The sequence below is a fragment of the Natrix helvetica genome (genome assembly GCF_964273705.1).
Source record: "Natrix helvetica genome assembly, chromosome: Z".
NCBI lineage: Eukaryota > Metazoa > Chordata > Lepidosauria > Squamata > Natricidae > Natrix > Natrix helvetica.
Window position 1 is genome coordinate 79641443 of NC_138554.1, and position 14144 is coordinate 79655586.

Here is a 14144-nt window from a genome sequence, read left to right on the forward strand (position 1 = left end):
AGAAAAGAGAATTCTAGTCTTCCATATTTTTCCAATTCATCAGTTGTATCGTTCATTAATAGTAGGATGAGAATTTAAATATCCTTCACATTTTTTGTTATAAACAGAAATCTGGGAGTTTAATTAAGTTTTCTTTATTTGTTCACTGTATTAATATGTGGGTATTGTAAAAAGTTGAACAACATTGGATTAGTTTTCTGACCATACAGTAGTCATTTTTATGCAGATATTTATGCAGTAATATTCAATAACTGATTAAAGATTATAATGATGAGAAAGAAAATATATTAAACAATTCTAGATTAAATATTTGTATTTAGCATCTCTCAAAAACTTTGTACAAGTCAGGTAGATTAGCAAGTTGTAAAACATTGCCATCTTCTCTAAAATTTGCAGGCGGTAAAAGGTATGACCGAAAAGCTTTGTAGAGTATATGTTCCACTGTCCATTTCCATGATCTCACACATTTTCCAGATTCTTCAACCTGTAAAAGCAGTAATACCTCAGAGTTCGTAGGAAATTTAAAACATATGTATTATTGAATAACATTCTTTATAATATGCCTTTTTAGATTCCAAGTTGATAATTCAATTTGTAAGTCATTATACTAATACAGCAATAATCAGAGATATGCCTAAATCTAACAGTTAATTTGTTTAATCTCTTTTCAGTTTTCAATTCTTTTATCATTTTTGGAATGATTATACATTAGTTACAAATAATCCATGCAAAAATGAACATTTTGTAAGTTTTCCCTGTCAAGTATTGCCTATACTGTGATACAAATGAATGACAAATACAAGGATAGCTTTGTTTTTTACTTTACGTAACAGTTTGAGTAAAGACTGACTAAAATGCAAATAGAACAAAATTCCCATAAAGTCTAATACCTGGTTGCTTTTAGTACTGCAGCCCATAGACTTTTTGGCGCCAGGGTTCGGTTCCACGGAGTGAGGTTTTTCCGTGGACCAAAGAAGGATGTGGTTTCATATGCTGCCTGCATCCTGTGTGTGCAAGATGTGGCTTTGTTTGTTTCTCTTTGTTTTCTGGTGCACCATGGACCAGTTGCGGTCCACAGCCTGAGCACTCCAGCTTCAGTATACAGATAGTTCTCAACTTGTAACATTTAGTGACTGTTCAAAGTTACAAAGCACTGAAAAAAGTGATTACCATTTTTCACACATAACCGTGACAACATCCCTGTCATCATGTGATCCAAATTTTGATGTTTAGCAACTGACTTGTATTTATGATGGTTACTGTATTCTGGGCTCATGCAATTACCATTTACAACCTTCTGACAAGCAAAGCAATAGGGAAGCCACATTCACTTAGCAACTGTGTTACTAACTTAACTGTAGTAATCAACAAATGTGGTAAGAAAGGTGGTAAAATAGTGCAAATCTCACTTAGCAACAGAAATTTGAGCTTAATTGTAAGTCAAGGACTACCTTTACTTGAATTCATCTGCAATGTGGATGTGCTAGACATCCTACAATAAACATTTACCATACATAAACATTAAGATGAAATGTGTTCATTCTTTTTCATAGCAAATATGTATAATAAATCTTGTTATCCAAGGCTGAAAAAAGGAAAGGTCAAATTATAAACACCTAGTAAATGATATCTGACAAATTTAATTGCTTGCATTTTAAAAGTAGCCAGTATCTATATACTCCTAAAACATTTGTTGCCAAATAGTGTATCAAAGGGCAAAGGTTTTTTTCATAGCAAGCTTCACAAGGCCAGCAATAATTTGAAGAGGAAGGGAGGGAAGAAAAAAGAGAAGGAAGAAGGCAGGAGGCAGGAGGAAAGAATAGGGGAGGAGAGATGGAAAAAAGGAAGATTTCTGATGCTCTTTACCAGCTTTCCAAAATAAAGCTCAATGGGAAAACTGACAGGAAATTAGTTGTTGTTTTCACACCTACTGCTTTTTTTGCCCACCTATGGTTATTATATTTTTCTTGTTTAAATAACACAGAGGAAACATCTCTGAATCAATTATCCAACTGGGTATATGGGTTGTCTAATAAGCTTCTAAACATAAACTTCAGCCATATCAGATCCTATACAAGTAAACTTCAGTTCCCAAATAGCAACCATTCATACAAAGAGCAATGAAAAAGTAGGTTTAGGATGGCATTGCTATGATTACATGATCCTAATTTGGGCACAACTGGCATAAACAACTCATAATGTCTTATGGTCATAGAGTCATTTGTGAGCTTCATAGCTGATTTCTGACAAGAAACCATGGTCATGTGATGTCACATAATGAGTGCAGCAGAATTGACATATTCCCAGTGCAGTTACGAGATGTTTCATTTAATGACATCACTTAGCAATAGACTTATCAATTCCAATTTTAGTTGTTAAATGAGGACTATCTCTAATCAAACCTCCAGCAAAAAAGCTCATTAGCAAAAATATATCCAATACTTATTGTCAAGTATTAATTTCATTTGTTAAAATTTCTACCCAGTATTTTTTTCTGGTATGAGTATATAACGAATAGGAAGCAGCAGGTGAAGTTTTGATTATACATGTAACTACAGCAGCAAGAATTGTATTTGCCCAAAATTGGAAATTAAATAAGCTACCAACAAACAGACGAAGAGATAATAAAAAAGATATTAGATTGTGCAGAGATGAATAGGTTGACAATGAAAATAAAGGATAAAAAGGAATCGGAGTACTTCAAGACATGGGGAAGATTTTATGATTGGCTAGAGAAAGGAAGTTAGAAAAGAAAGTAGGGAGAAGATAAAGTACCCAGACAACGCACTATTAAATGGAAAGGGTGGGAGGGAAGAAGGGGAAAACAGAAATTAAAATATTAAATATAAAAGTATATATTCAAGAGTGAGATATAAAGGGGGGGAACATAATTAAGGTAGACTAGTGAAGGTAAGGGAATAAGAAATGACACTAAATTATATTTGGGTTGGCGGGAATACCATCCCTAGGAAACGTAAACTGAGTTTTGAAATATACACCAACAACAATAGAAAAAGAAAGAGAGGAGGAGAGAATGAAAGGAAGACGGGGGAAAGAAGAAAGAGGTAAGGAGAGGAGGATGGAAGGGAGAGAAAGAGAAGGAGAGAGGGTAGGAAGGAGAAGAGTAGGAGAAAGGTAAAGGAAGAAGGAAGGGGAAGGAGAGGAGGAAGGAAGAAAGTAGTGAAGGGGAGGGAGGGAGAAAAGAAGGGAAAAAGGTGTTACAAAAGGAGGAAGGGTTGATAAAGCAATCAAAACTGTATATTATAACCTATTAAATGAAATAAAATATGTATAAGAATGATAAATGTAAAGAAGAATAACAATCGTGAATGTATACTTAAAATGGTATGTAAGAGAATAAAATAAAAAATTCTTGGAAAAAAAGAATATAACACAACCAAAAAATATTTTAGCAAATGTTAAATTACATTGGTTGAATTTAATACAATTAAAGAAATGGATAAAAGTGGAAGAAAGATTCAAGAAGAAAGATACACAGTTAACAAAATTTGAAATCATTATAAAAGAATGTGAGATAAATGAAGAATATATCCTTGTGGAGAGGGAGCGGCTAACAAATCAAATAAATAAATAAAATAAATAAATAAATAAATAAATATAGCGAAAGGAAGAATAGGGAAAACATCCTCCTCCAGGATATTAAAAAACAAAGCATGTCTATCTCCATAATTCAAGATGTTGGTCATCACCTTTAAAGCCCTTTATAGCATGGAACCAGGTTATCTAAGGAAATATCTTGCTCAATGGGATTGGCCTACCCCACTTGCTCTAACAGAAAAGGCCTTCTATGGACTCCACCAGCCAAGTAATTTTGGCTAACAGGATCCAAAAAGCCTTGTCTGCCATGTCCGACTCCCTGTAACATCTTGCAACTGGAGGCCTATCTCCACCCTCCTGGCCTTCCAGAAGAGTTTTAAAACCTGGCTCTGTGGTTGTTGGTTTGGGGTGCCAAATGGGGAACGCTATGCTGGAAGTGGTTAATTGAGTCAGAGGCAAAAGCCTGCCTCTGCAACATCTGAACTTTTGGTTTTTAATTTTTGCTTAAAGGTTTTCAATTTTAATGCTTTAATATTTATGCTTTATGTTGCTATAAGTTGCCCAGAATCACTTTGGATAGTGAGATGGACAGCATATATATTTAATAAATAAATAAATACACTTTTGATATACAAAGTTTTCAAGAGCCTATACTGTGATGGCGAACCTGTGGCACACAGTGCCCTCTCTGGGCACAGCAAGCTGTCGCCCAGATCAACCTCCCACCAGCCACCTGATTTTTGGGTCTCTGCTGCACATGCAGGAGACAAGCATGCATGCACGGAGGGGTCACACGTGAATGTGTGAGGGTGTGGGGGAGAGTGTGCAGCATCCCCCCGCAGCCACTTTTTGATCCCAGGAGGCTTCAGGGAGGCCCGCTAGGTCCAAAACAGGCCATGTGTGTTTGTGTGTGTGTGTGTCACACACCCAGCTAGTTTTTGTCCCAGGAGGCTTCAGGGAGGCCTGCTAGGCCCAAATCGGGATTCGGGGGGGGCAGGGGTCATGTGCACATGCGCAAGGGTTGGGGCACATTGCATTATGTGGGTGTGCACACTCGCGGTTTTGGCATGCAAGGAGAAAAAGCTTAGCCATCACTGGTCTGTACTTTCTTGAAAGGGGGAGAGTTTGGTCTTTACATATACAAATAATAACACTCTAAATACAAGATTTATAAGTACAGTTTTTATGATCTTGCTTTTCCAAATTTGGTGCCTTCTAAATATACACTTCCCAAATTCTAAGACAAGACTGGGGAATCTGGAAATTGTAACTCTAGTACATGATGACTACAGATGAAATCCAATCTGTTCACTCTTTACTACTATAGACAATACCTGTTGAAAAGTGAGACCAGAATCTTCCATTATATACTGCTTTCTAATAGAGTAGAACATGGCACATTCTTTACTAAGACTATCAAAACACTGCTTTTCTTCCTCCCAGTTTACCTGGTAAAAAAATAAATAAAATTTATAGTTTTAGATTTAGTGAAGTGGTCAGTGACAGAGACAAGTTATGCATGAATAAATAATATTTTAGTTTTAACCTTTCAGTGATGGTGGTGATATGACAGCTAGAAACTGAAACACTCCATTCTGATTGTTTAATCTAATTTTTATTAGTTGTTTAGGTTATATTTGTATATATCTATGTAACGTTATGCTTCATAATAAGTATCTTTGATACACAGACAAAGTTGAGAATATATTTAAAAAAATTGGGGGGGGCGGGAATTAAAAGTCACCTATTTGCAGGTTCTACTTCCTATGAATGGAGATATCCCAAGAATGAAGAAAGCAAGCTAGTATGGCGTAGTGGTTAAAGAGTTGGACAAGGACTCAGGAGATCCAGATTCAAGTCGACCCTCAAGCTACCACCCAGGATTATTGTGGGGGAAAAACTGAAGAATGGACTATATACATTGCCTTACAAACAATCCTATCATAACCTTTATAGAGATAAATGGCAGAAGATTGTAGTGATTATAGTCATGTTTCTAAAATGGAAAGTATATTAATGAAACTATGTTTGATACAGATTTAACAACCCATTGCAATTTAAGAAGTTGGATGCATGATTGGAAAAAAGGTATTAAAGTCTTCCATAACTTAAGTCTTTCACAGAACTGGCAATATTAAAATAAATCATAATCAGTTAGGCCTCAGTTCAGAGATGTCTTTTTAGAACACCTTTTTGCTATCTTTTCTCATGCTGAATATTAAGAAATAAAAATGACCTATCTAATCACGACTGCATATGGCTTGAAAAATAGTAATTTGTGCTGAATATCAATATACCTCTGTGGCCAAACGAAGGATAAACATAGGTAGCCCTTCCAGTGGAGGAATATAATTGTCTATCAAAAGTGGCAGTCCAGTAAGATTTCCCGCCTGCAAACAGAAAGCCATATTTTTACTATCACATTCCATAAAGTCATTTGTTTCAAATGACTGCAAAGAACATTAATAACATGTATTAAATATAAAAGAACAAGTGTTGCATATATAAAATCCCACTGTAAGCTATTTCTATTAGATCAATTAAAATACCAGATTATGAACATATTTCTATTACATTACTGTTTTAGATTTATTTTTATGGTGTTACTAGAGATATTATCTTACTGCTGCTTTTGGATTCACTTTTGAAGGCCTACCATAGATATCCATAATTTCAAAAGGTTAACTCATAACTTGCATACCATCAATTTCTTCATTTACCACCAAATTTCAGCACCACTACCACCAATACTGAATATTGGCAGCAGACTACTTAATGATATTTTTTAAATTTCATACATATAGTCTTTGCATAATTTTCCTGCTATCATCATTTATCATTACATTTGAGCACCTTTGCTACTGAATACTAGCAGGAGTATTGGGTGATGGATTTTATTTATTTATTTATATGTATGTATGTGTGTGTGTGTGATGTGTGTGTGTGTGTGTGTGTTGTATTTGTGCTGATAAATAAATAAAGGGAGACTATAGATCCATTTCAAGCTATTTAGCTCTCATCAGCTAGCCATACCCTTACTGGGATTTGAACCTGGGCTGTATTACATATTAGGCAGGAGTCTTAGCTACTAAGCCACAGGCTCTCCTCCTTTATCAGCTGAGTCAGGGAAATAGGTATGTATTTGTGTTACAACCCCTGGTATGCCCAAATATGGGAGGAAGCTCACTACTCCCTCTTTCTGTCCTTCGGCTCATCACAGAAAACCATCCAGGCAGAAAACCATATTTTTATTTTTAATGTTGCCTTTTTATAGTTGTACAATACAAATTCTTTTTTTCTCATTTTGTGATCTTAGCTGCCGTTCGCTATAATTTCTACGGGTAGACTTATTTAACATCTCAGCACCCAGAATCCTTCTGTAGCCCGGCGTATTCACTATCTACTACTTGTCATGTATGCGAGGTCTGACCTTATTTTACTGCGAGAATCCCCCCTCTCGCAGTTATGTCCTCCTGCCCTTTCTAGGACCCACCTCGAGGACGGGTTTATTAACCCAGAGAGGTGGAGGAAGCGCACATTGAGGGGTTTTTTAATAAAATCTTTTTTAAAAATTGTAAGGGGTTCTGGGGGTGGGGGGGGGGAACCGGTTAGGAGGGATGGTAGAGCCAGGCACTTAGGTGTGGTCGAAAGAGGAGGGAGCGGAGTGGGGGAGGAGAGGGAAGATAGCATTCCTGTTCAGGGCTCCTTAATACCAACAGTCGTAGGGAGGGGCAGGTGTGAGGACAACTTAAGAGCACGTAGTCGGTTGGGAGACCGGGGCTTTTGGTCATTCCCGGTCGTTTGTACCAACCCCTGCATACTAGGTGGTCAGGACCTACAGACCCAAGGCCTGAGACTGCTGTTATGCAATGCGAGGTCCGTTGTCAATAAGGCCCCCCTCATCCACGATCTAATTTTGGAGGGGGAGCCGGACCTCGCCGGAATAACCGAGACCTGGTTGGGCCACGAGGGAGGTCTACCCCTTGTGGAAATGTGCCCACCAGGTTATCGAGCATTTCACCAGCCTCGGGCCCAGGGAAGGGGCGGTGGGGTAGCTGTGATTATCCGGGAAGACTTAGAGCCGAGAGAGTTCACTGTGCCGCAGACATCCGGGTGTGAGTCCCTCGTCGTGAGATGGGGCCCAGGGAGGCAGTTGGGCCTGCTGATAGTATACCTGGCTCCTCGCTATACTTCAGCGGCCCTGCCCGAACTCCTTGAGCTGATCTCATCGGTGGCGGTTGAGACCCCCAAACTTTTAGTGATGGGGGATTTTAATCTGCCGTCGATGGGAGAAGCGTCTGAGGGGGTTCGGGAGTTCATGGCTTCCATGACAGCCATGGACCTGACCCAGTTAATTCAGGGCCCTACTCACGAGGGAGGCCACACCCTGGACCTTGTTTTTGTCTCTGGCCAGTGGACGAGTGATCTAGGAATAGGGGATCTAGACACTATTCCCCTGTCATGGTCGGATCACTCACTTCTCCGGCTGGACTTCCCTGGTGCTACCCCCCGCCGCGAGGAGGCGGAACTGGAAGGTATTAGATGGTTCCGCCCCAAGCGCCTGATGGAACCGGATAGGTTCCAGACGGAACTTGGGCCACCCACTGTGGACCTGACCCGCCCCCAAGTGGAGGACCTGGTAGACGCATGGAATAGTGCGACTACCGGGGCCCTAGACCGGGTGGCGCCTTTGCGGCCTCTCTTGCGGCGACGAACCACCCTGGCACCTTGGTTTACCGAGGAGCTAGGGGTGATGAAACGCCACAAGAGACGCCTAGAGAGTCGTTGGAGATCCTCCCGTTCCGAATTTGACCGAGCACAGGTACGAGCATATTTGAAGACGTACCTTGTGGCATTAAGAGCGGCCAAACGTCAACATTGTGCCGCTCTTATTGCGTCTGCAGATAACCGCCCTGCTGCCCTGTTTCGGGTGACCCGTTCCCTCTTGTTTGAGAGACCACGGGAAGCCCCACTACAGGGCAGAGCAGAGGAGTTTGGGAATTATCTACAGGACAAAGTCGCTCAAATCCGGATGGGATGGACCCCTTTCAGTGATTCAGTAGAGACGCCCGTTGCGAGTCTTGAGGGACCGCTTTGGGAGGAGTTTGACTCGGTTGCCATCGAGGATTTGGACAGGTTGCGTGGACGTCTGCGACCTACCACATGTTTATTGGACCCGTGTCCCTCCTGGCTTGTACTGGCATCCTGGGAGGTTACGCGCGACTGGCTCCTGGGCCTGGTGAACGCCTCGTTGGGTGAGGGTTCTCTACCGGCCGCCTTGAAAGAGGCGGTGGTGAGGCCCCTGCTCAAGAAGCCTTCCCTGGACCCAACGGACCTAGTCAATTATCGTCCAGTCTCCAACCTTCCTTTTTTAGCGAAGGTTGTAGAGAGTGTGGTAGCACAGCAGTTCCCACGTCACCTGGAGGAAAATGATTATCTAGACCCGCGCCAGTCCGGCTTCCGACCCGGGCACAGCACAGAGACGGCCTTGGTCGCATTGGTTGATGATCTCTGGAGGGCCAGAGATAGGGGTTGCTCCTCTATCCTGGTCCTATTAGATCTCTCGGCGGCGTTCGATACCATCGACCATGGTATCCTGTTGCACCGGCTAGAGGGGCTGGGAGTCAGGGGCACCGTTTTACGGTGGTTTGGCTCCTACCTCTCTGATCGGACGCAACGTGTGTTGACAGGGGAGCAGAGTTCGACCCGGAGGCCACTCACATGTGGAGTGCCACAGGGATCGGTACTCTCGCCTCTCCTGTTCAACACATATATGAAACCGCTGGGCGAGATCATCCGTGGTTTTGGGGTGGGATATCATCTGTATGCTGATGATACTCAGCTATACATTTCCACCCCGAACCACCCCAATGAGGCCGTCGAAATGATGTCCCGGTGTCTGGAGGCCGTACGGGTCTGGATGGATGGCAACCGACTAAAACTCAACCCTTCCAAGATGGAGTGGCTGTGGCTTCCAGCCTCCCGGTTCAACCAGGTGTTTCCATCTCTGGCCATCGGGGGCGTCCAACTAGCCCCCATGGAACAGGTGCGCAATTTGGGCGTCCTCCTGGATGCCCGGCTGTCCATGGATAACCATGTCACAGCCGTGGCAAGGGGGGCGTTCCATCAGGTTCGCCTGATGCGCCAATTGCGCCCCTTATTGGACCGGGATGCCCTACGCACAGTCACCCATGCGCTAGTGACGTCTCGCCTGGATTACTGCAATGCTCTCTACATGGGGCTTCCCTTGAGATGCACTCGGAGACTACAGTTGGTCCAGAACGCGGCCGCGCGGGTGATTATGGGGAGGACTAGGTACTCCCCTGTAACACCTCTCCTGCGCGAGCTGCACTGGCTTCCTGTGGTCTACCGAGTGCGTTTCAAGGTTTTGATTATGATCTTTAAAGCGCTTCATGGCACAGGGCCTAGTTATATGCAGGATCGCATCCTGCCCCACACATCCCTACGACCAATTCGCTCACACAGAGAGGGACTTCTCCGGGTGCCGTCCGCCAAACAGTGCCGGGGGGCGACACCCAGGAGCAGAGCCTTCTCTGTGGTGGGCCCAGCCCTGTGGAATGACCTCCCCCGTGACATCAGGATTACTTCCGATCTCCGCTCCTTCCGTGTACAGCTGAAGACCCACCTCTTTCAATTATCTGGCCTGGCTCAATCGTAATTATTCTTATTCCTCCTAACTGTTTTAAATTGTATTTTAAACGTTAAATCTTATTTTTATATCGGGTTTTTACAACTGGGGTATTTTAATGCGGGTCTTTTAACTGTCTATATGATGTAAATTGTTTACCTCCTCCGAGTCCGTGTTTGTGTATCTGTATGTATGTTTTGTATGTACGCCTATGTGTTTTATATATTTTCTGTGTTCTATATGCCCCATTGTACGCCGCCCCGAGTCCTACTTGGAAAGGGAGCGGCTAATAAATTCAAACTTATTATTATTATTATTATAAAATTGCCAATTCCAATTGTCATCATTAGGCAGGACTACAAGTACTGGAATTACTAAAGTAAATAAATTGGGTATATTCCTAATAATCATAAACTCCTTGTTTAGAAGCCAAATGCTATGTACATCAATTTCAAGGGAGAAATAGTCTTTTAGCATTTCACTCTTCTTTGATAGGAAGTCAACAATATATTCAGCAAGGCCTTCCTTTGGACCATCTTCTTCTGTCCAACCACTTTCAGCATTCTCCAAGGCCAACATAGCCAGATCAAAGAGAGGAGCTGCTTCCTAGATATAAAGAAAAAATATAAAACATTATTATTTATGGAAACAATATTCTCTCTAGAAGCATCCAAAAGACTGACAATCTGAGAACATTTCTTTATATGAATTATAAAGATGGGGTATGAAAATTATTAACTGCATGTCACCCTCCCAGAGATTAAATACTGTGTAAGGCTGCAGAAATACACTTCCACAATTTAATTGGAGTACAATTTATCAATCCTGAACAGCTGCAGAGACTATGCAGCTAAAATAAATTGTAATCAATACACATAACAAGTATATAAAAAATAAATTATAAAAATAAATTTGAGAATTAAACCACACTTTGGCTCTTAAAAGATATGTGTATCCGGGTCATGTGGATTTCTGGGAGTAATATCTACAAGGATGGAACAGCATGCAAAAACATCACTGTTCAGCTCTACTTTTAATTTATCAAGCAATTACCAAGGACCCACCAATACATTGCGAACCTGATAGAACTTTCTACCTATGAATGGAATCTGGTAGACAGAGATTCTGTATGGATGAATGAAATTACATAGAGGACTAATTTATGCAAAACAGAATAGATTAAAAATGATTGTTCACTTCTGGTTGAAGTCAGACCTCTGGTTGACGTTGTGGCAATATTAGACACAGGAATGGGTCTCCGCGTTCCATATGCTGACTTCCCTGTTGGTGGGTTCCGAGAGGAGCCAAAGCCACCTTGTAGGGGATGGTGAAGCAAAGAGGTTGAGGAGATCGAGGAGAGTCGCAGCTCTCCTGTTTGATCCGGGTTTTTTTCTCACTCAGCCATGGCAAGGAGAAGAGACAGCCTAAAGATGGCTGCCACAAAGCTGGGACAATCGAAGAACAACAACTAAGACTGGTGCTAAGGTGGTGAACAGTGACTGGAACTGGGGGAGCGGATTTATTTTTGTCTTAAACTTAAAGAATAATTTGGAACTATTTGCTCAGAATTATTTGTTAAAGCAGTATCTAAGAATTTTGAGAAACACCAGACTGAAAGGAAAAGACACAAGAGAGAAAAATATTAAATTCCGAAATGTATAGAAAATTGGACTCTTAAATTGGGAAGGCGCAGTACTGGGAAGGCCTTTTAGGGCAGAGGTGGGGAAAATACTCAGATTGAACAGCCAAGAAGAGATGTAGAAAGAGACACAGATCTTAGAGAGGAATATGGGAGACAAATCAAAAAGAAATAAAGCATAGCAATTAAAGTATTGAAGTGGGCAAGAGATGATAGATAGATGATTTTTCATTCTTGATGTTGTTTGCTTTTCTCTTCCTCTCTTTTTCTTTCTTTTTTTGTAGGTAGGTGACATGATTAGAAGTTAGGTAGGATAGAAAAAAATGTTTTTAACAAAGGATGGCATGATTAAAAGTTAGAATTAGAGATAGAAATATGTAAGAGAAAATGGGCATATTAGTATATACACTTTTATATAATAAAATAAGAGCAATAAGAAGAGAAAACATGGAATAATTGAATAATGAGATTGCAACTTTATATAAATACGTATTAATAGAAATATATGTTGGTTGAAAGTAATAACTATGACTAATGCTACTTGTTTTATTTGTATTAAAATGTATGACACCCAGGTCCCACACTGTTCACGCATTGATATGTTTGTAAAAAAACCTAAAAAATAAAAACGTTTGTTATATAAATGTATGAGAAATGTATATGCATTTAAATGATAACTACATTGGATAAATATATATATATATATAATTGTAGTTACTGTTAAAGTGATGTACAGTATTATACTTTTCCTTTGTTTTTCTTTGTGTAGTCCTCCACCAAAATTGAGCCCAAAATTTCCATTGCTAAGCAAGGCAGTTGTTAAATAAGTTTTACTCCATTTTCTGATTTTTTTTGCCACAGTTAAGTGAATTACTGCAGTTGTTAACTGAATCATGTGGTTGTTAAGCAAATATGAATTGAATTTTGAGCATAAGGATGCTGGAATGGTCATAAGCGTGAAAATTGTCATAAGTCGCTGTTTTCAGTGTTGTTGTAATTTTGAATCATCACTAAATGAATGTGTCAACTTTGAATCAAACCTGGCAGAAGTCATTTTTCTATTCCTCAATTGCCAGTGTGGGAAGGGGGAGGAGATCCTGCCAGCACCAAAGCTTCCCAAACCAAAGAGTTAAAAGAATACATTGACAAAAACCTAGCCAGAGGTTTCATCCAGCCAGTAAAATCCTGCATGGCAGCCCAAGGAAAAGAAAGATAGGGCAGTGAAATTATGCATGGATTTTAGAGGAATAAACAGCATGTGCGTGGACAACTCCCCCTTATGAAGGACATGCTGGCTCACCTGGTGAAGGGAAAGATCTTAACAAAGTTAGACCTGAGGGAGGCATAAGGTGAGGATCAAAGAGGGAGATGAATGAAAGACTGCTTTTAACTGCTCCTGGGTAGTTTCCAGTTCAAAGTGATGCTTTCAGTCTCCAAGGGGCTCCCGCCGTGTTTTGCAACTGATTAAAGAAGTGCTTCATGATCATCTGCATAATGGGGTGCTAGTCTATTTAGATGATATTCTGATCTTTACGAGACAATGGAGAAGCACATAAAGCTGGTTAGCAAGGTATTTAAAAACTTCCGGGGAAATGTGAAATGAGCACTAGCTAAAGTCACAGTGATGCAAAAAGAACAAGTAGATAAAAGATTGTTTTATCAGAGACTTTTTCACATAGGAGAGAAAGTTTACCTTTCTACCAAGTATCTGAAACTGAAGTTGCCTTGCAAAAAACTGGGTCCTTTATAGGACCTTTCCCTATTGTAAGAATCATCAACCCAGTAACAGTAGAACTGAAACTCCAGCACTTCCTAGAGAAAGTACATCCGGTCTTTCATAGCAGCTTATTGAAGCTGGTAATAAGGTTGGTGTTGAGGCTGGTAGCTCAGGCAGCCCCCAGTCCTATTGTAGTGGAAGGGGAAACCCACTATGAAATATAAAGGATCCTAGACTCAAGATTTTTTAAGGGAAAACTGCAATACTTAGTGCATGGGAAGGGTTACCCCCTGTCAGAAGCCACATTAGGGATGTTAGAGCAGAGAAATTAGTCAGGACATTCCATGAAAAATATCCTGAGAAGCCAAAGGAACTGCCTGGTGATGGGAGGGGGGGGGGGTAACAGAAAATTAACCTATCTATATTTGATATTATCCAGGTATTCCTCAGTCACTAGAGAAGATCCAACTGTTAATTTCGAAATGAATATGGCAAAAGCCATTTTTCTATTCCTCAATTGCAATACAGAGTGGGGAGGGGGAAAGGAGAATGAAATGTGTTACTAGACAAAACACAGAACT

At 40.7% G+C, this 14144-nt stretch overlaps 1 protein-coding gene across 1 annotated transcript in view; it reads right to left on the bottom strand.

Moving 5' to 3' along the window:
- Positions 1 to 310: 310 nt before the first annotated feature.
- The window catches only part of MLH1 (mutL homolog 1), a 118433-nt gene continuing 104599 nt past the window's right edge, over positions 311 to 14144 (bottom strand). The window contains exons 16-19 of the mRNA XM_081932889.1: positions 10652 to 10813; positions 5856 to 5948; positions 4893 to 5006; positions 311 to 484 (exon numbers count right to left, since the gene is read on the bottom strand). Of these exons, the coding sequence (XP_081789015.1) occupies positions 317 to 484; positions 4893 to 5006; positions 5856 to 5948; positions 10652 to 10813 (537 nt within the window). The 3' untranslated portion in view covers positions 311 to 316. The remainder of the gene's footprint in view (positions 485 to 4892; positions 5007 to 5855; positions 5949 to 10651; positions 10814 to 14144) is intronic.